Below are 27,038 nucleotides of genomic sequence, written 5' to 3' on the forward strand. Positions count from 1 at the left end.
TTGTCCATTGATTCGTTTGCAAATATTTTTTCCCATTCTGAGGGTTGTCTTTTCGTCTTGTATGTGGTTTCCTTTGCTTTGCAAAAGCATTTAAGTTTCATTAGGTCCCATTTGTTTATTTTTGTTTTTATTTCCATTACTCTAGGAGGTGGATCAAAAAAGATCTTGCTGTGATTTATGTCAGAGTGTTCTTCCTACATTTTCCTCTAAGGGTTTTATAGTGTCCGGTCTTACATTTAGGTCTCTAATCCATTTTGAGTTTATTTTTGTGTATGGTGTTAAGGAGTGTTCTAATTTCATTCTTTTACATGCAGCTGTCCAGTTTTCCCAGCACCACTATTGAAGAGACTGTCTTTTCTCCATTGTATATCCTTGCCTCCTTTGTCATAGATTAGTTGACCATAGGTGCGTGGGTTTATCTCTGGGCTTTCTATCCTGTTCCATTGATCTATATTTCTGTTTTTGTGCCAGTACCATACTGTCTTGATTACTGTAGCTTTGTAGTATAGTCTGAAGTTAGGGAGCCTGATTCCTCCAGCTCTCTTTTTCTTTCTCTAGATTGCTTTGGCTATTCGGGGTCTTTTGTGTTTCCATACAAATTGTGAAATTTTTTGTTCTAGTTCTGTGAAAAATGCCAGTGGTAGTTTGATAGGGATTGCATTGACTCTGTAGATTGCTTTGGATAGTAGAGTCATTTTCACAATGTTGATTCTTCCAATCCAAGAACATGGTATATCTCTCCATCTGTTTGTATCATCTTTAATTTCTTTCATCAGTGTCTTATAGTTTTCTGCATACAGGTCTTTTGTCTCCTTAGGGAGGTTTATTCCTAGGTATTTTATTCTTTTTGTTGCAATGGTAAATGAGAGTGTTTCCTTAATTTCTCTTTCAGATTTTTCATCCTTAGTGTATAGGAATGCAAGAGTTTTCCGTGCATTAATTTTGTATCCTGTTACTTTACCAGATCTCTTGATTAGCTCTAGTAGTTTTCTGGTAGCATCTTTAGGAGTCTCTACATATAGTATCATGTCATCTGCAAACAGTGACAGCTTTGCTTCTTTTCGGATTTGGATTCCTTTTATTTCTTTTTCTTCTCTGTTTGCTGTGACTAAAACTTCGAAAACTATGTTGAATAATAGTGGTGAGAGTGGACAACCTTGTGTTGTTCCTGATCTTAGAGGAAGCGGTTTCAGTTTTTCACCACTGAGAATGATGTTGGCTGTGGGTTTGTCATACATGGCCTTTTTTATGTTGAGGTAGGTTCCCTCTATGCCTACTTTCTGGAGGGTTTTTATCATAAATGGGTATTGAGTTTTTTTGAAAGCTTTTTCTGCATCTATTGAGACGATCATAGGTTTTTCTGTTTCAAGTTCTTTATATGGTTTATCACATTGATTGATTTGAATATATTGAAGAATCCTTGTATTCCTGGGATAAACTGCACTTGATCATGGTGTATGATTCTTTTAAAGTGCTGTTGGATTCTGTTTGCTAGTATTTTGTTGAGGATTTTTGCATCTGTGTTCATCAGTGATATTGGCCTGTAGTTTTTTTTTGACATCTTTGTCTGGTTTTGGTATCAGGGTGATGGTGGCCTCATAGGATGAGTTTGGGAGTGTTGCTTCCTCTGCTATATTTTGGAAGGGTTTGAAAAGGATAGGTGTTAGCTCTTCTGTAAATGTATGATAGAAGTTGCTTGTGAAGCCATCTGGTCCTGGGCTTTTGTTTGTTGGAAGATTTTTAATCACAGTCTCAATTTCAGTGCTTGTGATTGGTCTGTTTATATTTTCTATTTCTTCCTGGTTCAGTCTCGGAAGGTTGTGCTTTTCTAAGAATTTGTCCATTTCTTCCGGGTTGTCCATTTTATTGGCATATAGTTGCTTGTAGTAATCTCTCATGATCCTTTGTATTTCTGCAGTATCAGTTGTTACTTTTCCTTTTTCCTTTCTAATTCTATTGATTTGAGTCTTCTCCTTTTTTTCTTGATGAGTCTGGCTAATGGTTTATCAATTTTGTTTATCTTCTCAAAGAACCAGCTTTTAGTTTTATTGATCTTTGCTATTGTTTTCTTCATTTCTTTTTCATTTATTTCTGCTCTGATCTTTATGATTTCTTTCCTTCCACTAACTTTGGGCTTTTCTTGTTCTTCTTTCTCTAATTGCTTTTGGTGTAAGGTTAGTTGTTTATTTGAGATATTTCTTGTTTCTTGAGGTAGATTTGTATTGCTATAAAGTTCCCACTTAGAACTACTTTTGCTGTAGGTTTTGGGTCATCGTGTTTTCATTGTCATTTGTTTCTAGGTATTTTTTTATTTCCTCTTTGATTTCTTCAGTGATCTCTTGGTTATTTAGTAGTGTACTGTTTAGCCTCCATGTGTTTGTATTTTTTTATAGATTTTTTCCTGTAATTGATATATAGACTCATAATGTTGTGGTCAGAAAAGATGCTTGATGCAATTTCAATTTTCTTACATTTACGAAGGCTTGATTTGTGACCCACGATATGATCTATCCTGGAGAATGTTCCATGAGCACTTGAGAAGAAAGTGTATTCTGTTGTTTTTGGATGGAATGTCCTGTAAATATCAATTAAATCCATCTTGTTTAATGTATCATTTAAATCTTGTGTTTCCTTATTTATTCTCATTTTGGATGATCTGTCCACTGGTGAAAGTGGGGTGTTAAATTCCCCTACTATGGCTGTATTACTGTTAATTTCCCCTTGTATGGCTGTTAGCATTTGCCTTATGTATTGAGGTGCTTCTCTGTTGGGTGCATAAATATTTACAATTGTCATATCTTCTTCTTGGATTGATCCCTTGATCATTATGTAGTGTCCTTCTTTGTCTCTTGTAATAGTCTTTATTTTAAAGTCTATTTGGTCTGATATGAGAATTGCTACTCCAGCTTTCTTTTGATTTCCATTTGCATGGAATATCTTTTTCCATCCCCTCACTTTCAGTCTGTATGTGTTCCTAGGTCTGAAGTGGGTCTCTGGTAGACAGCATATATACGGGTCTTGTGTTTGTATCCTTTCAGCCAGTCTATGTCTTTTTGTTGGAGCATTCACTCCATTCATGTTTAAGGTAATTATCTATATGTATGTCCTATTACCATTTTCTTAGTTGTTATGGATTTGTTTTTGTAGGTCCTTTTCTTCTCTTGTGTTTCCCACTCAGAGAAGTTCCTTTAGCATTTGTTGTAGAGCTGGTTTGGAGGTGCTGAATTCTCTTAGCTTATGCTTGTCTGTAAAGGTTTTAATTTCTCTGTCGAATCTGAATGTGATCCTTGCTGGGTAGAGTAATCTTGGTTGTAGGTTTTTCCCTTTCATCGCCTTAAATATGCCCTGCCACTCCCTTCCGGCTTGCAGAGTTTCTGCTGAAAGGTCAGCTGTTAACCTTATGGGGATTCCCTTGTGTGTTATTTGGTTTTTTTCCCTTGATGCTTTTAATATTTTTTCTTTGCATTTAATTTTTGATAGTTTGATTAATATGTGTCTTGGCATGTTTCTCCTTGGATTTATCCTGTATGGGACTCTCTGTGCTTCCTGCACTTGATTGAATATTCCCTTTCCCATATTAGGGGAGTTTTCAACTATAATCTCTTCAAATATTTGCTCAGTCCCTTTCTTTTTCTCTTCTTCTTCTGGGACCCCTATAATTCAAATGTTGGTGCATTTAATGTTGTCCCAGAGGTCTCTAAGACTGTCCTCAATTCTTTTCATCCTTTTTTCTTTATTCTGCTCTGTGGTAGTTATTTCCACTATTTTATCTTCCAGGTCAGTTATCTGTTCTTCTGCCTCAGTTATTCTGCTATTGATTCCTTCAAGAGAATTTTTAATTTCATTTATTGTGTTGTTCATCATTGTTTTTTTGCTCTTTAGTTCTTCTAGGTCCTTGTTAAACGTTTCTTGTACTTTCTCCATTCTATTTCCAAGATTTTGGATCATCTTTACTATCATTACTCTGAATTCTTTTTCAGGTAGACTGCCTATTTCCTCTTCATTTGTTTGGTCTGGTGAGTTTTTACCTTGCTCCTTCATCTGCTGTGTGTTTCTCTGTCTTCTCATTTTGCTTAACTTACCGTCTCCTTTTCGCAGGCTGCGGGTTCGTAGATCCTGTTGTTTTTGGTGTCTGCTCCCAGTGTCTAAGGTTGGTTCAGTGGTTTGTGTAGGTTCTCTGGTGGAGGGGACTAGTGCCTGTGTTCTGGTGGATGAAGCTGGATCTTGTCTTTCTGTTGGGCAGGACCGCATCTGGTGGTGTGTTTGGGGTTGCCTGTGACCTTATTATGATTTTAGGCAGCCTCACTGCTAATGGGTGGGGTTGTGTTCCTGTCTTGCTAGTTGTTTGGCATAGGGTGTCCAGCACTGTAGCTTGCTGGTCGTTGAGTGGAGCTGGGTCTTAGCATTGAGATGGAGATCTCTGGGAGAACTTTCACTGTTTGATACTACGTGCAGTTGGGAGGTGTCTGGTGGACCAGTATCCTGAACCCGGCTCTCCCACCTCAGAGGCTCAGGACTGACATCCGGCTGGAGCACCAAGACCTTGTCAGCCACACAGCCAGGTACGTGGGTAGTTTCTTGACCTTTGGGAAATCTGAGGTCTTCTGCCAGTGTTCAGCAGGAGTTGTTCCACATGTAGAAGTATTTCTGATGTATTTGTGGGGAGGAAGGTGATCTCCACATCTTACTCCTCCGCCATCTTGAAGGTCTCCTCCTCACATAGTATATCTAATGTAATCATTTCCACTTGGAGGAGGGCTTAGCAAACTTAAAAGTTTATTTTAAAATAGCAACTTCACAAATGAACTTATCTACAAAACAGAAACACACACACAGACTTAGAGAAAGAACTTACGGTTACCAGGAGGGAAGTGATAGTTATGGAGTTTGGGACTGACATATACACACTGCTGTATTTAAAATGGATAACCCACAAGACCTACTGTATAGCACAGGGAACTCTGCTCAGTATATATAGATATTTTTTAAAATAAATTTATTTATTTATTATTGGCTGTGTTGGGTCGTCGTTGCTGCGCACAGGCTTTCTCTAGTTGTGGTGAGCTGGGGCTACTCTTCCTTGTGGTGCATGGGCTTCTCATTGTGGTGGCTTCTCTTGTTGCGGAGCATAGGTTCTAGGTGCATGGGCTTCAGTAGTTATGGTATTCGGGCTCTGTTGTTGTGGTGCACAGGATTAGCTGCTCCGCGGCATGTGCGATCTTCCTGGACCGGGGTTTGAACCTATGTCCCCTGCATTGGCAGGCAGCTTCTTAACCACTGTACCACTAGGGAAGTCCCGGAACTCTGCTCGATATTATGTAACAACCTAAATGTGAAAAGAATTGGAAAGAAATAGATACATGTACATGTACAACTGAATCACTTTGCTGTACACCTGAAACTATCACAGCATTGTTAATCAACTATGGTCCTGTATAAAATAAAAAGTTAAAAAAAAATAGCAACTTCAGTCTTTCCTGCTTGTATTTTCATGATTCAGTGTTCAAGAAGAAATAAATATTCTCTGAAATTAACAGCAGTGGATAAACTATAAAGCTCTCAATAACTATAAAATAAAAATAATATGAAAAGCAAGAGAAACATTTTAATTTTACAGTATTAGCTAGCATTTCAGGGAAAGATTATACGTATCATACTGAATACTTCAACGTTATCTTGGTACACATGTGCGTATTTTACATTAACCAGAAAAATAAGCACTAGAAACTTTATCTTTAACATCCTCGATTTTAAGAAGCCGATATGCAGCCTGTTTATGTATATTTAAGATCTCTCATTTAGAGTTAAGTGGAAGAAGAAAAGGCGAGATTGTTTTTGCAGATGTTGAGAAGGAATTCATTGCAGGCAATCATCATTTAATATCCATAGTGCTGACTTTTTGAACAAGTGCTTTCTCTAAATGATAAATCAAATGAGTTGGCACTAACAATAATCTCTTAGAATATGAATGAGAAAAGCAAGAATATTAAAACAATAGAAGCATTAACATAAAAAAAATCAGCCATTATAGCAAAGAACAGCAAAGGAAATTGGGGAACTATTTTGAATTTTTTATGGTTGATGTTAACACAATTTACAGAGGGGACTATTGTGTAAAAAAGCCAAAATACAGATCGAGCTGTAAATATTTACCCATTTAGATGTGCCATGTGGTATCTGAGTTGTTGGTATTGCTGTAACTAACAGTTGAAATGAAAGGATAGGAAATTTTGCCATTGAAAATATAGACACGCAAAACAACAATTTTCTTCATACTGTATATCCCATGCTCTCTACAAGTGAGACCACTTTCTGGATTTTGAACAAGTCATACACACAGTTTCCCATCTCTATTTACCCTCTGTTCCCTCCACCTACACTATCTACTTCCATCTCGGTGTATGGAAGGCTTAATTTTCTTTCAGGTTCAGCAGAAATACTAACCTGCTTTCAACACCTTGGTAAACATGTATCTTTAATTTTTGAACATCTATAACTTTATATAAAATTTTGGGGTACTTGGCATACACTCTTCTGTAGAGTTACATAGCATTATGTTTTTAGGTGATGTTATTTCATTTGGTCTTCCTTACAATCCACTGGGAAAGTGGGACCAGAAAAAAGAAAATCGAAGCTTCGAAAGATTCAGGCTTCCCAAGACAACCCAGTGTGTGCTGAGGCCAGGACTTTGATCATGAATGGCTGCTTTTCCTAGTATATCATGCTGCATCTCAAAATCTTGCTCTTATCTTTTCTTATAAGTTTGAACGTCATGTGAGGGCAGAAAGAAAACAAAGTTATCTGACTTCTCTCAAAATTTCCAAACATTGGCAGGTTTTACACTGATGCATATGGCCCCAAATGTTGCACACACAGTTTTATAAGCATACCAAATTTTATCAATCATTGTTTACATCACACATGTATTCAAATCCTGTCATAATTAATCAAAATTGCATAAAGTGACCCTAGCCTCACTAAATAGACAGGTTGCTAAATTATAAAGGGCCTGGCAATACAGTTAATAGCAAAGCAAAGCTTTCTTGGTAACAAAATTCAATGAGGATTCAGCTGCTAAGTAGGGTCAGTACGGATGCCCCCATACAAAGAACTCTGTTCCATCAACATTTTTGTTATATAGAGATTCTTCTACTGCCAGAGGAAATTGAAATAACTCGATACCTATCCCGGCAGAGTATGTTAACAGAGGGATTTTTAAAATACATTGTGCGCTAATATCTGGGGAGTGTCAGAAGGGTTTCTGATTCTGAAATTTCCTCTTTTCTCCTGCCTTCCTCTGCTACAGGGAAGAGTGTGATACGGAAGTGGCTTTGATCCTCTTCCTTACATTAATTCTTTTTTTTTTTCCCAAACCGATATAAGCCTTTTTGTACTCAGCTTTGGTTTTATTTTTATTCCTATTATTAAAGTGGTCTTTTGGCTACCAGCTGCTTCTTTTCAGCATTTATGAGGATTTGGCTGTTTTTATTTATTTTTATTTCAGTGGTGGGGGGTCCAAAGTTCAACTGTAGCAAGGGGTCCATCAGACTGTATTTTGTGGGTTGATTATGCATGAGGCAGACCCACACCTTGGCTCTGATTTCAGCTTTATGGGCCTCTTCTTGTCTCAGAGCCTGGGGAAAGTTGGATCCTCAGTACCTCCCAGAGCGGGTGTACATAGCGGGAGAGACTAAGGCTTTAGGTGAAATTGCCAAATCCTATATTTGTACACCAGCAGGCAATAAGTGAAGAAGCTTAAGCATTGCATTCCTACTGTCTGAAGCCGGCAGACCCTGCAATCAAACACGGAGACCGTAGTCCAAAACAATTGTACCTGATGACAGCTTATTATGGAAACAGTCAGTTTCACTAAGGATGCTTGCCAATAAAACAAAGTGGAAAACAGGATCTCTTCATAATTTCTGCTCATCGAGCCACAATTTTGTAGATGATAGCTGAGCTCTTATTCAGATTTCAAAAACCACTTTGTGGACTTAAGGACCATTGATTCACACAGGGCCCCTGATCGGGGCATCCTCCGCAGGCATCAAGCAGAGAGTGAGTTTGCTGCCGGGTAACCTCTTCCAGAGGCCACACCGACAGCCCGAAGATCTAGTTAAGCACAGGTCCGAACGGCAGCGGAGCTAACGGTTCACCTCTTATTCCGGTGTTAAACTTGGGATTTACCATCCTGCAGAATGATTTCATAGACACCTCTGAGTCAATCCTTTCTTTCTAAATCAGAATAACACAGTTACCAGCAGGCTTGACACCAGGTAAACGTTTGTAAAATGCCAGCTGGCCTAAGAGATTACACTCACTGGAGGGAATGTGAGTTAATGCCTTCTTGTCACCTCTGGCAGACATTTTCCTTACAGATTTCTGTGAACTTTTCCTCGTAGTTAAGAAAATTGGCCGGAGGCGGTCCTGTGTGAAATATGGACAGTCATTTCTCTTGCATTTGCTTGAAAAAGTATTTTCCTTTAAGGAAAACTGGGCAAACAGCTATTCTGATTTTGGCATTCTCAAAAATTTGAAGCAATTTTAAACATCCCTAACTTTTGCATAGAGCCTTTGGGCCTGTAGACTTTCTTTTTTTCATTTATTCATTTATTTATTCAGTCAAATTTCAAATATGGATCAGTTATCATTGTATGTGGTGTAACTAGCAGTGGATATACAGTTTTGTACTGAGGAGCTTAAAAAAAAATAGGAAGCTAAGATAGATATAGAGAAAATGATGGGAGAATGATTAAAAAGTGATCCCTACCTAAAGAAAGTTAAAAATATTAGTTAAAAATATCCTTTGCCAGGATAGGTATCGAGTGCTTAGAAAAGGTGCATAAAAATGTTATAAGGGTAAGACTGGCGGAAAGAGATGAAATTTAACCTGATTCTAATTGGACACAGATTACTGAGGAATCTTTTTAGCCAGACAAAAGGAAGGCCATAAGCAAAGGAATGGGAGTGGGACAAACTGGTATGTGAACATTTGAAAGAAGAAGATTCATTTGATTAAGAGATAAGCAAGAAGAGGACTTCCCTGGTGGTGCAGTGGTTAAGAATCCGCCTGCCAATGCAGGGGACACGGGTTCGAGCCCTGATCTGGGAAGATCCCACATGCTGTGGAGCAACTAAGCCTGTGTGCCACAACTACTGAGCCTGCACTCTAAACCCCGCGAGCCACAAATACTGAGCCCATGTGCCGCAACTACTGAGCCTGCGCTTTAGAGCCCGCGAGCCACAACTGTTGAGCCCACGTGCCACAACTACTGAAGCCCGCACACCTAGAGCCTGTGCTCCACAACAAGAGAAGCCACCGCAATGAGAAGCCCGCGCACCGCAACAAAGAGTAGCCCCTGCTCACCACAACTAGAGAAAGCCCGTGCACAGCAACAAACACCCAATGCAGCCAAAAATAAAATACATGAAATAAATAAATTTAAAAAAAAGAGAGAGATAAACAAGAAGAGATTCCTGAAAAGAATCAAGAAAGTATCATTGGAGAGATCTGTGTAATTGGGTATCTTGATATTATCCCCCTTCTGTGACCAACACATATGGTGTCTATAAGGAATTGTAAATGGATTTCAGTACAAGAGTTAACTTTCATGGCCTTTCATTGCCAAGGACTCTGCACCTGGTTTCATCATGAAAGAGCACAGTTATGGATTGATGATGTCTGCCATGGACAGGGAAAGGCAGCACATACAACATTTATGTTCCATTATATACATTGGCATTTGATTGTATTCAATATAATTTTTTTTTCACTTGAAGTATAGTTGATTTACAATGATTCTGGTGTACAGCAAAGTGATTCAGTTTTACACACACACACACACACACATCTATTCTTTTCCCTTATAGGTTTTTATAAGCTATTGAGTATAGTTCCCTGTGCTATACAGTAGGTCCTTGTTGTTTACATTTTATATACAGTAGTGTGTATCTGTTAATCCCAAATTCCCAATTTATCCCTCTTCTCCTTTCCCCTGTTGTAACCATAATTTGTTCTCTATGTCTGTGAGTCTATTTCTGTTTTGTAAATAAGTTCATTTGTACCATTTTTTTTTAGGTTTCACATATAAGTGGTATCATATATTTGTCTTTGACTTACTTCACTTAGTATGATAATCTCTAGTTGCATCCATGTTGCTGCAAGTGGCATTTCATTCTTTTTTATGACTGAGTAATATTCCATTGTGTGTCTATATATATTATATATATGCTTATATATATAATATATATAATATCTTCTTTATCCATTTGTCTGTTGATGGATATTTAGATTGCTTCCATGTCTTGGCTATTGTAAATAGTGCTGCTGTGAACTTTGGGGTGCATGTGTCTTTTCAAATACGAGTTTTCTCTGATATATGTCCAGGAGTGGGATTGCCGGGTTATGTGGTAATTCTATTTTTAGTTTTTGAAGGAACCTCCATACTGTTCTCCATAGTGGCTGCACCAATTTACGTTCCCACCAACAGTGTAGGAGGGTTTCCTTTTCTCCACATCCCAATACAGTATTTTAGACATAGTGGGTTTTTTTCCCTCCAACTTAAAAAAAAAAACAAACATGTGTAAGTAGGGCTGGTATTTACCAACATGCACTATTACACTATAACAATATTTATAGCTGGCATCCATTCAGATCACATGGGTATCCACTCTCATTGTCCAGTGCCTGTGCCAGTCTTATTATGAAATATTTAAATATAATTTCTGAATATTTGTTGGATTTCTCCAAAAAAGATTACAAGTCCCTTGTGGCTGGTGAATACACTATGAAATTCTTATGAGTCTTCACAGTACCCAGCTCAGTGATAAGCATATGGTAGATGCTCCATAAATACTTAGCAAGGGGCATATAATTAGATGGTAGGAAGTAGACACAGTCTGCCTTGGCAGAATATGACTGTCATTGGTCTCATTTCACTCTGTAACGAGTAGTTTACCTAGCCTAATGACCTGTGAGGTACTTTGGTTATTTTCACAGCTGCAAAAGTCAGATTAAAGAATAGACCCAGAAACGGTCACAGCCCAACCCTGTGCTATTCATCAACAAGAGTGGACACAAGGCCAGTGCCCAGTGTGAAGATGCACCAAAACCCTGTCCTGGTCCCACCTCCTGTCAACGTGGTTTGAAAGTGGAGAGAGATTAGATTCTCGGGTGTGTTCGAATATTACTGCCCATCACCCACAAGCTGGACTGAGTTGTAGTCTTCGACAGATTCACAAAGGACTTCAATTAATTCAGACTGAGATTTCCTAAGAGTTCTTCCTTTGATTAGTTTACTGTTTTCCATTAAAACAGATGCCTTTCTGTTTCCTTTTACTCAAGTACCATTTTCCTTTTTAAAAAAATTCAAAACCAACCAAACCATACTTTTCCCATTCTAGAACTACAGGGTAATTCTTGAAATCATTCTATTTCTTCTGGATGTTTGTGTCTTTAGAATATTTTTGAGATGATTAGACCCCCCTCTGTGGTCATTATTCAGCAAACTCTCCATTATTCCTTGCTTATATTTTTCTTAAAGTCAGTCCCTTCAGCCTTTAATAATTTGTCTCGAATTTTTCTCAACCTGTTCCAATTCTTCAAACTGTATATGGAGTTAAGGTCACTACACTGAACCCCAGTTCTTTAAAAGAAAAACATCACTTTCTTCTTCATTGTTCTGGGAAATCATGCATAATCTGTTGTCCAAGGTCATGTTGTCAAGTTAGTGTTATCCTGTATCTATGATTAGGAGCCTGACATGTCACGAGACATGTACCAGGAGATGTCAAATGTTACTTATATGGACCACGCAGAATTTGACTTTGTGGTTATTGAGACTTAGGGGGGGCAAGTATGCCTGTGCATTATTATGATACTTTTATCAAGTAAATTAACAGCAGAAAGAAGTTAAAGGGAAAATAAAGTACTTAAGGAAAATAAAAGATTTCAAAACTTGATACAATACAAACGCTGTTTGCATTTAAACGCTGGTTTGAATATTAATTCTTTTAAGTAAAATTTTATTCAATGTTAACTTAAATTGTAATTTACCTATAAGCGATAATATTGCATGTCCTTAAGTATTAGCTAATTTGGACTTGCTGCTGTTTTAGGGGTGATTTTTTTTTCCCCATTAGTATGCATTCTCGAAGTTGATTGTCATCTAATCTTTATAACTGAGAAGGACCAACAGAGGTATTGATACCTTTCTGGGAAGTTCTCAGGAAAACTTCGTGAGAAATCCCCAGCACAGAGTAGGCACTCAGAAACATCAACTCCTTTTCCCAAATAACCACTTCTTTTTATAAATCTGGATACAAAATCCAAAGCAGTTAGGTGAGTGTCTTGAACCAGTAATGGATGGACCAAATTTGAATCCAAGTCTTCTAACTCCTGGTCCAGCACTGCTTCTGCTGTATTCCCTACTTCTGTGTCCCAGATATAAGAGGCAAGCAAACCACCAGGACTAAAGGGTTGCTCTCTGTTCTCTGCCTTTTTCCTGTTGTTGTTTTTTTTTTAGATGCTTCCTTCCTATAGAGGAGGGTCTGGAACTCCTGTCTGATAGCCTAGAACAGGGCAGCTGCTGATTCCAAGGGAACCATCTTAGCAGCGACAGCCACGTCCCCCCAGGAACCAACAGCAGAACTCTGTAGCCTGAGAGTGTGATAAGCAAGCAGCTATAAGATGCGATACAAAGATTGAAGGAAGTGACATCATAATTTACAGATTTGCCATGCTCTCCTCTACTCTGTGACACATAGAAATTGTAAAACAGCTCGGAGAGAAATATCATATGTTATATATTCATTAACATATTTGAAAAGTAAAGTAATATTCAGAATTCTTCTCCAGTCTTATGAGAGTCCCTTGAAGTAATGGGCCTCCTTTATTGATAGGAATTACTGGGTTAGAATTTGGTAGAGTTGGGCTCAATTAAAAAAAAAAAAAAAAGAAAAAAAAAGAAAAATGAGGCCAAGTCATTTAGAATACTCCATTGCCACAAGATGGAACTTTATTAAAGCATTATAAGGTGTAATAGTTCCTCTAAAACTATAAATTTTTAGATAATTGCACAATCAGAGAAAATTCAGTTGGTCAAGTTATGGTAGTACTTTTCAGTGTTTTATAATACATTTACATTTTAGCCAATATCCTGCAGAAAACTGGTACTATTTGGAAATAACAGAAAGCTTAACTTGTACAAAAAGAGAACATTTATTATAAGATAAAGGAGTGTCTTATGGGACTGGGGATAAGCCCACAGAAAAGAATTACAACCATGGTCGAATGCACAGGGGTCCTGTATTAAGCTGGACAGGCTGTTATTTTAGCTCCTGTCTCCTAATACAAAAATCTAAAAACTGGACAATTAACTGTCATTATGATTTCAGATTTGCTTTATCTGAATCTATGATGGCTATTTAATAAACACTGGCTTAAGCACCTCAGCTTTTACTTTTTCCCTCTGTTAAGTATTTAATGATCTGTAAATAAGCACTTGAGAAAATGCTACCTAAAGGGACCCTGTGCTCTTTTACAACATGAAAAAGCTTTGTGTAATGTGAATGATCCGCCCTCTGATTTATATGTTTGCTCATAAGATGTTTAGACCCATGTGGTAAGCATCCTGCCCAATAACGTAAGAGGCTTGTTCCATGCAAAGAGATGTCACATTCTCCTACAGAAAAGTGTTGCTTTCTCCACCTCCCCAGTAATGGTCCTCTGGTCTTTTTTGGAGAGAACATCTAGGAAGCTGAAACCAGGATCCAGGGCTGTGGGAAACCTAGACAGTTTTCTTTCCATCTTCATTCTCTGCTCCTCTGCTCCATTCTTTACCTCATTTACATGCTGACTTCCTCTGCTGCCCAGACCAATGGCTTCTTCATTCAAGAGACCAGTTATACCAAGTCCAGAATGAAATCTATTAGTTCTAATTCCAAATTCCTGGGAATTGTCTTAGGGAGAGGGTGGGAGGGTGGGGATGTTGAGAACATTTACCAGGAGAAGAGAGCTGGGGCAGATGAGCCAGTAGGGTCCACCACAGAAGGTTGGGCTTGGATGCGGGCAAAGGTTTGGAGATTACCTAGTCTGGTTCTTCTAGGACAGTCTTTCTCAACTGCGTACTCATCCTCAGGTATCTTTCTGAGAGTGGAGTTTGAGAATCTCACCTTTTTAAAGTCCTTTCCTGGTGATTCCTATGCACTCTGAAGTTTGGCACTGTTTTAGAACATAGTCTTAAAAAGATTCTGTGAAAAGACAGGATTTCAAGTCAAGCATCTCAAGCAAGAGATCTAAGGCATTTGTCATAGCATTGGTATTACTCCTGGGCCAACGTCCCTCTCACTGGGGTCTGTATCTCCCAGTTTTGTGAGATCAGTAGCATATACTAGAGCCATGGTAGGTTCCAAAGGCCTTGATGGGCATGGCCAATGGTTCCTGGATGATTTTCAGTCAGCTGGTAAGAAATTATTGAGGGCAGGTGGTAGTTAAATTCTGTATTTTTATTGTTTCTAGGTTCTAGTCGAATGGATTTTTAAAAAACTTATTAGTTGGAGTCGTAGCAGAAGTTTATTATTAAGAGTATGCCCATCAATGGTTATGAAATCAGGAAGATTGTTTAATATCACTTGTCTTTATTGGGAACTGTTAGCAAAGTAAAAATACAATAACACTTCTGACCTTCTCCCCTCAACCAGAAGAGCAAACAAACAAGGACAATTTATCACTTTATTAGAAACTAGAGAAGAAACGGTACCTAATTTAGAGCACCTACTATTTGCCAGACACTGCTAGGGTGTATTGTGTGCATTATTACATTTAACCCTCATAACTCAATGTGGTAGCTATTATTATTTCTTACTTCAGCAAAAAAGGGTGAAACTTGTGAGATTAGCCTCAAAAAATACAGACGGCATTAAGGCTGGGCACTGAATCTAGTTTGGAATAATTCCAATGCCTGAGCCTTTTATGTCATATAATGTCAACATAACAGAAGCAGCTATGGGTAAAAATGAACCCTCCTTGTTTCTAGTCAAACCCTATCATTCTTCAAGGAGCAGCTCCAATCCCACCACTTCATGCAGCCCCTCCCTGGCATTCCTTAGATTTTTTTTCTTGGCACAAGTCATTTAATACTTATAAACATATTTTTATCATTTTTTTCACATTTTAGTATTTCTGAAATTGGGATGGAGGCATCTTGCCAGGGGTAGAGGATCATAGCTTGCCAGTGCTTTTTTTCTTCTTTCTTAATGATACAGAAAATTAAGGTTCCTCTTAAACTTGATGGCATCTTAGACTCAATGAAATATGGTAGATGTTGCTTTGATATTTAACGGTCTGGACGTGTCATACTGAGATTATGTAAAAATAGTATAACCGTAGCATAAATAACTATGGCAGAACTAGTGCTCACAAACATCCACATGCTTCCCTACTTCCAGCAGCTTCCCTGAAATCCAGTTGGGCCCGTGTGACCTAATCTGGCCAATGGATCCTGAACAGTGACACGTCTCACCCCGGGCCAAGGCAGTTAAGTGCTGGTGTGCTTCTTCTATCTCTCTGTCCCTGCCACAGCAAACTTAGGAGCCAGTAGATAGTAAACACTTATTTAACAGATTTACGGTAATATATACTCACGTGATAAGCGGACCATGAAGCCTCCTTCTGCTGAGTTTCTACTAAGCGAAAACCCATTACTTTCTATACCTGACATTTTAAGTAGCAGCCCTGGGGTGCGGCCCCTTGTTCCTTTTCCTCTCCACGCACTTCATTACCGGTGCGCTCAGCTAAACGTCTACAGGCAACATTCCTTTATAATAAAAGGGTCTGGGGATGGGGGGGGAGAAATAACCTTAGAAAGAGGAACACAGGAAAAAAGCATTGGATTTCTAGTATCTAAAGTAAAGTTCAAAATGTAAGGCTCTTCCTCCAAACTGGAAATATTTTCAGCCTAGGCCCGCTTGCTTCTTGAGAAGGCTTCAGGACTGACAAATCTCTAGAACAAGGTAACTCTCCAGTTCCCATCCTTTTCAGAAGGTAATTCTGAATTTACTTTTTGTATTGTCTCAGGACAATCCTGTTTGTGAATATGCCTCACGGTGTCAACCTGAATTTCCTGGATCTGAAAAAAGTGAAGAGAAAGACTGTTTGCTTTTATGTAATCAGATTCTCTGGAATTTAATCCTATATCCTATTTATGGCTGAGCCAGCCATTCAAAATTAAAATGAACCTTTCATCCATGTGTATCATAAATGGGCATTTATCAGGATTATTTGATTTTGCAATCCATCTGAAGACGTAACCTGAATTTGTTTTCTTTCCGTTTCACTATGTAATTACCATGCAACAATAACAAAAGTGACATGTTTGAAGAACAGATAAAATGCTGTAAATTGGCCAGTAATGGTGATATTTCCTCATCTTCTGAAAAACCCATTTATTCTCTCTCTCAACAAATCAAGGCATTGTCAGCCCATCCTCTTCGCGTGGCCAGAGGGGCTCCACCAATTTCTAGATGTAAGTGAGTCCTGGAATGCAGATGAGGGAGACTAACCAAGGCTTTCAGCGCAGGCAGCTGGTTTTTGCTTGCCTCAATTTCTAAATCATCCATAATGGGGCCAAGACCTCCCACGCACTAAAAAGAGCGAGCTGACATGCTGGACAAACTGTTAATTTTTTCCTGAAGAAGCTGCTATATTGCACATCTGTCACTGCGGCGCGCAGACAATTACTCAGTGAGCGGGGAAAAAGAATTTGCTGCTTGTTTCTAGCTGAGTTGTTAAGGGACATAATGGAGAAACACAACGGGACAGGAGTCAAATCACGTGGGTTTCCTGTGTGCTCGCGATTGTTGCCTCGTTTTGGAAGGCTGTCCCGTGATAATAAAATAGGGGAAGTAGACGAACATGTGTGGAAAGAAATCAGGAGTGATGCAATTAAAGGTGAGGTGTATAAAGATGCGGGAGGGGCAAGAACCAAGCCTTATAGATTCCGGACCACACTGCTGACTGCTGAGAGCCTACAGACACGATGGTGGTTGTTTTACAAATATTGTGGTTTTGTACTTGAAATTTCACAATTTTAATGTGCGCTGTAAAGTTTTTCACATGCACTTAAACAATTGTTTTGTAAACTCTGTACCTCCTACATGCAGCGTGGATTATCTATAGTTTCCATAATCAATTATAGCCATCAAGAAAGAACTTTAGAATTAGATTAGCCACACAGGTATCTAATGGAAACTTAATTCCACGCCCACCTCCCCAACTCATTTGCTCATCAAAACTATGAAATTCTGGCGTTTGAAGAAATTCACTTCAATAAGCGATATAAGAATTCGTATATATAAGTATATATATATACATACTTATATATATAAAATATATATGTATTAAGTATATAATGAACTCACATACTATTTTAAGTATATAATGAGCTCGTATACTATTTCTCATCCTTTCTGCTTTTATTAAAGAATGCTGCCTTTAGGAAGAAATAAACATTTCCTTGAAATTTAATAGGAAGATGAAAACAGGTAGAAAATAGGTTTGATTGTTCTTTTTGCTTGGGATGCTATCATAATACAGTCTTGTCTTTACCATCTTAGAGCTGAAACATCAAGTATTATACACAGATTTAAAATGCTAGTAATTTATTTTGAGTATTCAAGCTAAAGAAAAAAAACAACTAAAGAAACACAAAAATTGCCTTCAATTGTTACCTAACTTCATCCTCGAAAGACTAAAGAGTAAACACGGGACATTCTGACACTGCAACAGGAATGAGGTCGGTGAATCTGAGAATGATTTAAACTCTCTGACAATTCAAAGACAGAAGACGACTCTAATGTACAGATAAGACCAAAAGTGGCAATAGTAGATCATACTCCTGGTAGTTAATGGCACTGACTCGCTAGAGCCAAATCTGGATCTACTTAAAATGTCAGGTGTGTAAAGTAATGAGTCTTTGCCTAGTAGGAACCCAGCAGAAGGAGCCTTCATGGTCCACTTGTCAGTTGAGTATATATTACTGCAAGCCTGTTAAATAAATGAGTATTTAATACCTATTGGATTAAAAAAAAAATCCACATACTCTAGCAACTCACAACTCAGTTTTTTGGGAGAAAAGAAAATTTTATCAACATAGTGAGATGCTTTCCTACAGCCAACAGAACTCAACGTTTTAATGAGTATTGTAAAATATTTTAAAAATCCAGACAGGTTTCTGAGAGGTACAATTTCCCAGAAGGAAATGGAGGGACTGTAACACATATGGTCCTGATGGATATTTCAAGTGTCAGAGAGAATTTGCACTCGCTACTTTAGAATCATAATCTCTGAGTGGAAAGAGACCCTAAGCCGGTTAGTCTAGCCCAGTTTCAGAGAAAACAAACAAAACCAGGAAAATGTAGTAGAACAGGTCGCAATCAGCTGTGAATAAATGAAACCAAATATATTTACCAATTGTTTTTCTCTAAAATTTTTTGGAAAATGTTGACATTTCCCAGGGTTTAAAGATTAACAATGAATTTAACTGCACTGTTTGATGTTGTCAATGGGTAGTAATTAAAAAAAAAAAATTAAAGTCCTTTAAACTCTATTTTTTATTACTTTTAGAAGGAAACATTTAAAGCACAAAGACAATGACTGCTTATAAATAACATTCTCAAACATTGTGTTTATTCTTTCATTCTTTGTTGTACTATTAATATACCTTTCTACTAAAAGAAAAAAAATCCAAAATATTCTTTGCTAAACAACTTCATTTTACAATACCAATTTAGGTCGCTTTTTTTTTTTTTTAGAAAGACAGAGTACAGGAGGAAATGGTTTTAAAAGGCATGTCAACAGTGATTTTTCTCTCTCATGAAATATCTGCTCAAAATGAAAATATATTGAAGAGAAGCAATTGTCAGTTCAATTAATTGCAAGAATATCAATTCACAATGCTAAAATAAGAATATTAATAAAACGCAATTATTTTGCCATCATGTCTGTATATGGCACACATATGTGCCCTGTAAACATACCTATATGTATACATTAGGCATATCTTTAACCCTACTTGTCTTAACTTCTGTTTGATAGCAACAGTGTGTGTTATAAAATCTATGTTTTAAAATGCAGAGACCAATTAATTGGTAAATTTTAGTTAGCAACGGATTTTCTTTTAAAGGGGTACTATATAATTAAAAAATAAAAGCAAATAAATTTGAGGGGGGAACATAGCCTTAAAAATTGTATTTGGGGAGAAAGAAGGAAAAAAGGAGGGAAGGAGGGAAGGAAGGAAGGAAGGAAATGACCCCAACACACAATCTGGTTAATATCAAGGATAACACGTATATAAAGGCAAAACGTTGAAGTGCTAATGTAGCCACACTCACTCTCTCTCGGCTACTGCTGGGACTGGATAATTTGGCTAGTAGTGGAAGAGACCAATGTACTGTCTAAAATTTTTAGTACAAGCAATTAATTTGATATGAGGCTTTAGATACTGTAGAAGAGCTGGCTTTATGAAGAAGAGAAAAATCTAACCACCTTTTTAAGGAGATATGATTGATACATTCTAAAGGATGAATTCCTTTGGATGCTTTGGGTTCTATGGGCATAGGAACCAGTAAAAATTAACTATAACTCTCTATAAAACATAAATTAGTGAACTTCATATCTTAAAAGATATTCGACTTACATTACAAATTGCATTTTTCAATTGTGTTTATTTCTCCGATTCAGTTCAGGTCCAAGCAGAACTTCAGGTGTGCCTTGATTTTTCTTAAATTTCCCTGAAAGGTGAAGGGATGTATGTGCTCCTGGTGCATGTCTGTGTGAGAGCAGAGGGGGGATGCTTGGGATGTTGCCACCTCTCTGCTTTGAGTACTGATTCACGTATTCTGTACAGTTAAACACTTCCATAGGATAAGAGATGTTTGAAATCCTCTGTGAGTCACAGAGAGGGCACTAAATGTCAAGATTGAGACCTTTCTTCTATCAGGGGAAAATATAAAGATGAATCGTTTTGGGCGGCTGAGTTAGAGAACACCCAAGCTCAGTGATATCTTAGAGAAGGTTTGCTTCGGAAGGTTGGTACCTGTCCAGGAGGACAAGAAAAATTATTCATACAGCTGCAATATTTAGCTAAGGAGTTCCCCCCGTGCCAGCTGGTATATATGGTCTGTTCTTCTTCACTGTGAGGGTTAGAACATGGTAAAGTGAAAAAGAACGGTCAAGTCCTTAGGAATTTAGGATCAATCAGTCTCACAATAATCTCATTGTGTGTTATCAGTGGTTCCACATTTGGCTTTTCAAAATTCTAGGATTTTAGAAGATCTTCAGGCAATGCAATTAAACAAACAAACAAACAAAAAGAAACTTTCGAACAGATCCTAGAGCACTGTATACTACCATAAAGAAGTTTTAAACTGGAATATAGACAGTTTTGCCCCTTACATAATAGATAGAATGAGTAGTCAACAAAACCCTTTTTTTAAAAATGGCGAATTTCCAGGTAACAAACTTGTAGAAAAGAATCACACAACAAGGTTACTTCATCCAATAAGAATGCTCACCTGATAGCCTAAGAAGAGCATAAGAGCAACTCACCTGGTAGTCTATAGTCCCCTAACCAACTTGTCCTTTTACCACGATACTCCTAGGAAAGAAGATCATTCGTAAAAGGAACGCGTACTTAAAAGGAAATCCGGCAAACCGTTAGGCCTTTCAAATAGCAGGCTGAACTTCCTCTCCCGAACTGGCAGTGTTTTCTTTAGGGGACCACCTGGGACAGGTCTATTACATGCACATGCTCCTCTCTCCCCTTTAAAAAACTCTTGGGGAGTGACAAATTTCCAAAAGCCTATTAGAGAGGAGCCCAGAGGAATTTTATCACAGTAACACAACTCTGTATGATACCATAATGGTGCAGACATGTCATTATATGTTTGTCCAAGCCCATAGAACGTTCAATACCAAGAGTGAACTGTAATACTAACTGTGGACTTTGGATGATTTTGATGTGTCAATGTAGGTTCATCAATTGTAACAGTGTCCCACTCTGGTGAGGGAAGTTGATAACAGGGAAGGCTGTGCATGTGTGGGAGCAGGGGCTTTGTGAGAAATCTCTGTACATTCCCCGTAATTTTGCTGTGAACCTAAAACTACTCTAGAAAAACAAAGGTTGAAAAAAAGAAAAACATTAGAAGGGTGATTCATGTGAGTTATCTTGGCCTTCACTCAACCAACAAAGGCCATTATAAAGAGAATATTATTATTAGTCCTTAATAATGAAGATAACTAATCAATATCTAAACTAAGAGCAATTTAGAATCTCTGACCTTAGGAAGCAGATGATTCCCATATAACAATACGAGGCACAAAGTAAAAATGACTTGTTTTGCTTGGTTTGAACGTAACTGCTTAGATGTTAGAAAGGGTGAATCAGTACCATTCATTTTTTGTTCACCTTGTATATGGGCTGGACCATTGCCAGAAATCTGAATTCTTGGGAGAGCCACTTAAATCTTCGAATAAATTGAGTCGATATTCTAACTTACTCTGATGGTTAAAATTTAAAATCAGTTTACTACAGTTGAGTTGATCTTAAAAAAATATCAACCTTTGGGAAGAAAAGAGGTAGAAGGAAGTCTAGATTAATGGAATTTACAGTTCAGTCATGGTGAATTTAAAAAATATTTTCCTTTCCATAATTATTTTATGTTCTAAATGAGGTAAAATTGATAAAATCTGCATTAAAGTCATGTTGAGGGCACTCTGGTGATCACAACGATGAGGTTTATTTTTGCCGACATGTCAGAGGGAAACATTAATTGCTGTTTGTCAACTGTGAACTTCATACTACACTGTCCAAGGATAGACAATGGGTGTCACCCTGTTAGAGAATCCTAACTAAAAAGCCATATTCAAGGAATATGAAATTGGCCAGCCTTTCAAACAAAGATGTGCTTAGGACTTCACTGATGTGATGATAGGTGTTTTCAGTTACAACCGACAGGGCTGATGTGAAACACAATCCTTTCCGGCTAATCCCATTTTAGAAACATGTGGGCGTGCTCAGTTGCCAGGGCATTGAGCACACACATGAATGAATCAAGCTAAAGCATCAGAAATTATTGACATACAAGATCAAAATAAATAAGAGAAATTGAGCTGTTCTTTACACCTAGAATGTAAATCGCTGAAAATTTTTAAAAGGTAAAGGTTTTTACTTTAGCACCATGAATTGCAATGGAATCCCATTTCTATCACTGTGGCAGAACTGTACACAGCTAGGAAGCTAGAGTGACAAGTTTGAGGCTTTGATGTTAGATTTCGGCTTCAAAAATAGAAGCTATGTTGTAATTTTAGAACAATGGGATACATAGAGCAAATACAACTGGTAAAACATCTCTTCTTTGCTTTTCTTCTTAGGCGGATTTTCCTGAATTGGAGGCAGTGGTTGTGGGGATGCTTTTTGGTAGAGGAAATCCAAGTCCTAATCCTTTTGGCCTCTGCATGGCTTGAATCGGCTCAGCGATCCCCTTGCCATCTCGTCCGAGACCTGACCCAGGTGTCCAGCCCATGTTCTGGAGCATTCGATTTCCAATGTTGTTTTCTAGGATTGGCTGGGCGTTTTCTCCTACAAATCCTAAAATTAGAAAATGACAAAAAAAACAAACAAACCCCAAAAACCACTGTTATTTATGAACAAAAGTGAAGAGCCTCTTAGGCTAAGAAAACCACATTTTCCTAAGTTTTTCTTTCAACCAGGTACCCAGGAGGGTTGTTGATTCACCTTTGGATAAGGAGCTTGCTGTAGTAGAGGGATCAATGAAAAAAGGGCCTTGGTTAGTTTCAGCTCTACCACTTAGTAGCTGATTAAGTTATTTAACCTCTTTGGGCTCCTGACTTCTCATCTGTAAAACAGGCATAACACAAAGCCATCAAAACTCAACTACCAGGTCATATCTTGTGGTTACTCTTCCTTGACAATTAAAGAAGTGATCATCAAGCAACTAACATTAGAGATTGTGTAGGAAGAAAAGGGGTGAAAGTATTCCAAAACCACCTTTGTTTTAGTGAGAACATATTCAGTATGGTCTCCTATATCGGGGCTTTCCCAAAAGTCTGTTGTAGAACTTTGAGGGATATAGTATTTGCCCACCATTCCGTCCTGAGGGCTCCAGGGATAAAGACGTTTCCAAAGGTCTGCAGGATGCCTGTGGCATACCAGCTCAGTCGTGGGTCCAGCATGTTTCTGCTCTGAAATGTGGGCTATGTTTTCCTAGACAGTCTGAGGGTTGAAATGAGCAGTTGTTGACAAAATCACTCACTACTCTCCAAGGCTTGTGAGTCAGATGTCTCTTTGGTACCAACCCACGTGCTCCCTGCACCCTTTCCCATCATCATCCATCTTTCCTCCCTGATTTGGGATTATGACGGCACCTTCTACCTCACCTCACCAACCCCCCCCCCCCCCAAAATTGGGATTCTCTGTCCTACTCCTTCTCTAAGATTGTGTTTAGGATGGTGATACAAGGCACAGAAGGCTCCTTAAGCACCAGTAATAATAACAAAAAATATTATCTATGGGACCGCAGCACATAGAGTTCTATTTCTTGACCTGGGTGATGGCTACACTAATGGCCAATTTATTATTGTGTTTTAAAACTGTATCTACACATTTCGATGTATTCTCTGGTATATGTATCTCACAGTAAAAAAATAAAATAATAATAAAGAAAAGAAATGTCAGAGTTGAACTAACAGTATATTTAATCTGGTAATTTGTATCTGGCTTTCTGGGGAATAGTGAGTGGGTTGTTCCTTGTGATTCTAACTTACAGAAGGAAATTGCAAATAGAGATGAGTTTTATAACCGAAACTGATGAGTTTTATAACTGAAACTATAGAGTAATCATCAGTTGATTTTTGCAAGACCTTTACCAAACATTTTGATATTCTCAATCTTCAGTACATTTTCTGACTGAGAATAGAATACACTGTTGCCATTTGCTGACTTCATTATAGGGAGTGAGAACTGGGTTACCACAATAATGAGTTGGTTTTGGATTTGTCAAATTGGTTCTTAGCTCATTGAAACAAGTATCTTAACACGTAATAGAAAAAACCGGGCTTCCCTGGTGGCGCAGTGGTCGCTCAACCACTCGCTATTGGTCGCTCAACCTCCTTTTATGAGATTAAGACATGGGAGTGGAACAGCTCAGACTCAGCACAGCATCCGACAACCATAATTTCCTTTTCTTTTGTTCCTAGCAGTGCTAAATCCTTTAAGTCCTTTCCTGGGAGGCTCTCCTCCCGCTCGGGCAATTTTAGCAATACAGAACCTCCTAACCCTTCCGCAAGCTCCTGCTCCCAGCCCCCTTGATGCTGGATCTCTTATATCTATTACAGCTGAATCGGTCCTTTCCCCTCAAATCTTCCAAAGTGTACTGTGGATGGTAGTTCACTGGTGTAATTGGCTCAAGAGATGAAAATCTTGTATCGGTCTCTCTTAGCTGCTAATCTATCCAGCTGACTGCAAGCCTAATTGGCACCTTGTTTAGTAATTTGGCTCCTAAAGTGTTGTATTGATGTTGGATAAACAGCCAGTGGAAGGGGAGGTGACACATGCTGCTTCCCACATAACAGCTAGTGCCTTGCTTCAGTCCCGACCCTGCTTTCAGAAGGCTTTTAATGGCTTATGCTCATTCTTTCTTCCCATCCATCCTCTTTCCCCATTACTTTACTAGCCAGCTGAAGAGCAGGATTATTGTTATTATTATATGTGACGTTATTAGAATTGCAATTTATAATACTGTCCTCTGTTCTCAGTAACTAATTTAGGGACATGGGTTTTTTGATTGCTGTTAAGAAAAGAAACAGCATTGAGCACAGTTTGGGATGTGAGAAAGTGGTAGGTGTTACTACCTTTTGTCAAATGTTTTAATTATTTCTTAACATAGGAAAGCCTAATTCAGACCATTCTACATTTTATCTGCAATATTTCAGACATTTTTCATGGGAATTTTGTTAAATAAAATCAGTTCAAATAGATAACTGCTTAAAAATACAAGCCACTTTTTAGAAAATGATATGTAAAACTAGTTTCTTGGTTTGTTTTCTTTTTAAAAAAATTTAATTAATTAATTAATTAATTGGCTGCGTTGGGTCTTCCTTGCTGCAGGCGGGCTTTCTCTAGTTGCGGCGAGCGGGGGTTACTCTTCGTTGTGGTGCGTGGGCTTCTCATTGCGGTGGCTTCTCTTGTTGCAGAGCACGGGCTCTAGGTGCGTGGGCTTCAGTAGCTGGGGCACGTGGGCTCTGTAGTTCTCGCTTGTGGGCTCTAGAGCACAGGCTCAGTAGCTGTGGTGCACAGGCTTAGTTGCTCCGCGGCATGTAGGATCTTCCTGGACCAGGGCTCGAATCCGTGTCCCCTGCATTGGCAGGCAGATTCTTAACCACTGCGCCACCAGGGAAGCCGGATTTTTTTTTTTTCTTAAGTGATGAAAACTTTGCATAGTAGGGAGTGAAAGACATGGTCAGTATTGACATGTCTGGAGAAGGCAGTGTTTTTATTAATAGATGTTTTGGTTATACAGAAACATTTTTTATGGAATGATTGTATATCAAAGAATAGTGTTTTCAGAGAACTAAAGAAATCTTAAAATAAAACTGTATTGTTCTGAAGGCACACAGGGATGTTTGTTGCTATAATATGATCAGGACCATTTATGGTCTACTTACTACATACCTGGCATGTGGTTTAATTGCTAGGCATGTGACATTCGTTATCGCCATTCCTCATAACAGTTGTGCAGGGGGGAATTATAAGGGGCCTCAGAGAGATGAAGTACTTGACCATTACCACATCCTAAGCTAAGATTCAAACTTCGGTTAAGCTTACTCTTAAAGCCTACACACTTGCCATTACCTACACTGCCTCCCTATGAGAATTAATGGCAAATAAACAATTTTAGTGGAGATGATGTTCCAAACCATTAAAGAAAATTAATTGGGTTACATGTTAATTGCAATATTAACTTCTCTCAATTTGCATTTGGACAATATTCAGCATAGTACACACATTGACATACTTGGATAACTTAAAATATAATGGTGCAGCTCTTAGAGATTACCAGTGCTTCTGTAGCCATCATTTCTTTTGATCTTCTGTAGCAACCTGAAAGGTTATTATTGACTCCACTTACAGAAGAAACTGAGGTTTAAAGAGGAAATGCACCTGCCCAAAGTCAACTAGTCAGAAAGTGCCCCAGTTAGAACTTGAATTTAGGACATCTGAGTCTTAATGTTACCCTTTCACTGAACATTGATCTTAAAATATTCTATCACCATTCGTTTCTATTATGTCATTTCTTCTGCCACATTTTCCCAAATGACTGAGATTTTAATATATCCATAAATTTCAAACTCCTGGAAATAAACTGCTAAACTAGCATAGCAAGTCTGTTTGAAGAGTGTTTCAACTTTTTCCGATATTTAAATGACAATTTATGTTTTAGTTGTATTTATTGTAAACAGCATATACTGAATCTTGTTCTTTTATTCATTATGATAATCCTTGAATTTAATTGATGCATTTACTCCATTTACATTTATTGTGATTACTGATATATTTGGATTATTTTTACACTATTATGGAATGCTATTTACCTTGCTTTTTCTATACATTTTTGTTTCCTCCTTTCTGGCATCCATTGCTTGCTTATACAGCTTGAAAATTACATATTATATTTCTATTCTTTGAATGATTACTTTTAAACGTTAACATGCATACCTGACATTATTCCCTGACATTTTACATATTATTGTTGTCCAGAGTTTTAGCTCCATCTTACTTTTATACACCCAGATTAATCCTCTTTATGGTCATTGTCACCATCATCATTATTACTTTTATACATTCAATGTAAGTTTAGTTTTATGCACGTTTAACAATTTCTTTGCTCCCAACTCCTTCTTGATTTTTATTTTCTTTTTTCATGGATTCCATTTTCTTCTGCATGAGTTATTAAATTTAGTA

The 27,038-nt window shown here is 38.0% G+C and overlaps 2 protein-coding genes and 1 long non-coding RNA gene across 11 annotated transcripts in view; 2 read left to right on the forward strand and 1 right to left on the reverse strand.

Moving 5' to 3' along the window:
- Positions 1–27,038, forward strand: part of LOC309630682 — a 440,591-nt gene that overhangs the window by 327,400 nt on the left and 86,153 nt on the right. The window lies entirely within an intron of this gene.
- Positions 1–27,038, forward strand: part of LOC309630453 (uncharacterized protein) — a 311,054-nt gene that overhangs the window by 270,678 nt on the left and 13,338 nt on the right. For 4 of the 5 annotated variants that reach the window (XR_014245674.1, XR_014245675.1, XR_014245678.1 and 1 more), the window contains one exon: positions 22,430–22,511. The exons of the other annotated variant lie outside the window; for it this stretch is intronic. The gene's annotated coding sequence lies outside the window, so the exon portion shown is untranslated. Of the gene's footprint in view, positions 1–22,429; positions 22,512–27,038 lie in introns of those variants that run through there. 5 annotated transcript variants of the gene reach the window in all.
- The window catches only part of GPATCH2 (G-patch domain containing 2), a 183,718-nt gene continuing 158,008 nt past the window's right edge, over positions 1,329–27,038 (reverse strand). For 4 of the 5 annotated variants that reach the window (XM_082394772.1, XM_082394776.1, XM_082394774.1 and 1 more), the window contains one exon: positions 14,618–22,646. In XM_082394772.1, coding sequence (XP_082250898.1) covers positions 22,426–22,646 — 221 coding nt within the window. In that variant the 3' untranslated portion in view covers positions 14,618–22,425. Of the gene's footprint in view, positions 5,327–14,617; positions 22,647–27,038 lie in introns of those variants that run through there. The other variant, XM_082394778.1, reaches the window with a different exon arrangement.

The sequence above is a fragment of the Balaenoptera borealis genome (genome assembly GCF_965194805.1).
Source record: "Balaenoptera borealis genome assembly, chromosome: 1".
Taxonomy (NCBI): domain Eukaryota; kingdom Metazoa; phylum Chordata; class Mammalia; order Artiodactyla; family Balaenopteridae; genus Balaenoptera; species Balaenoptera borealis.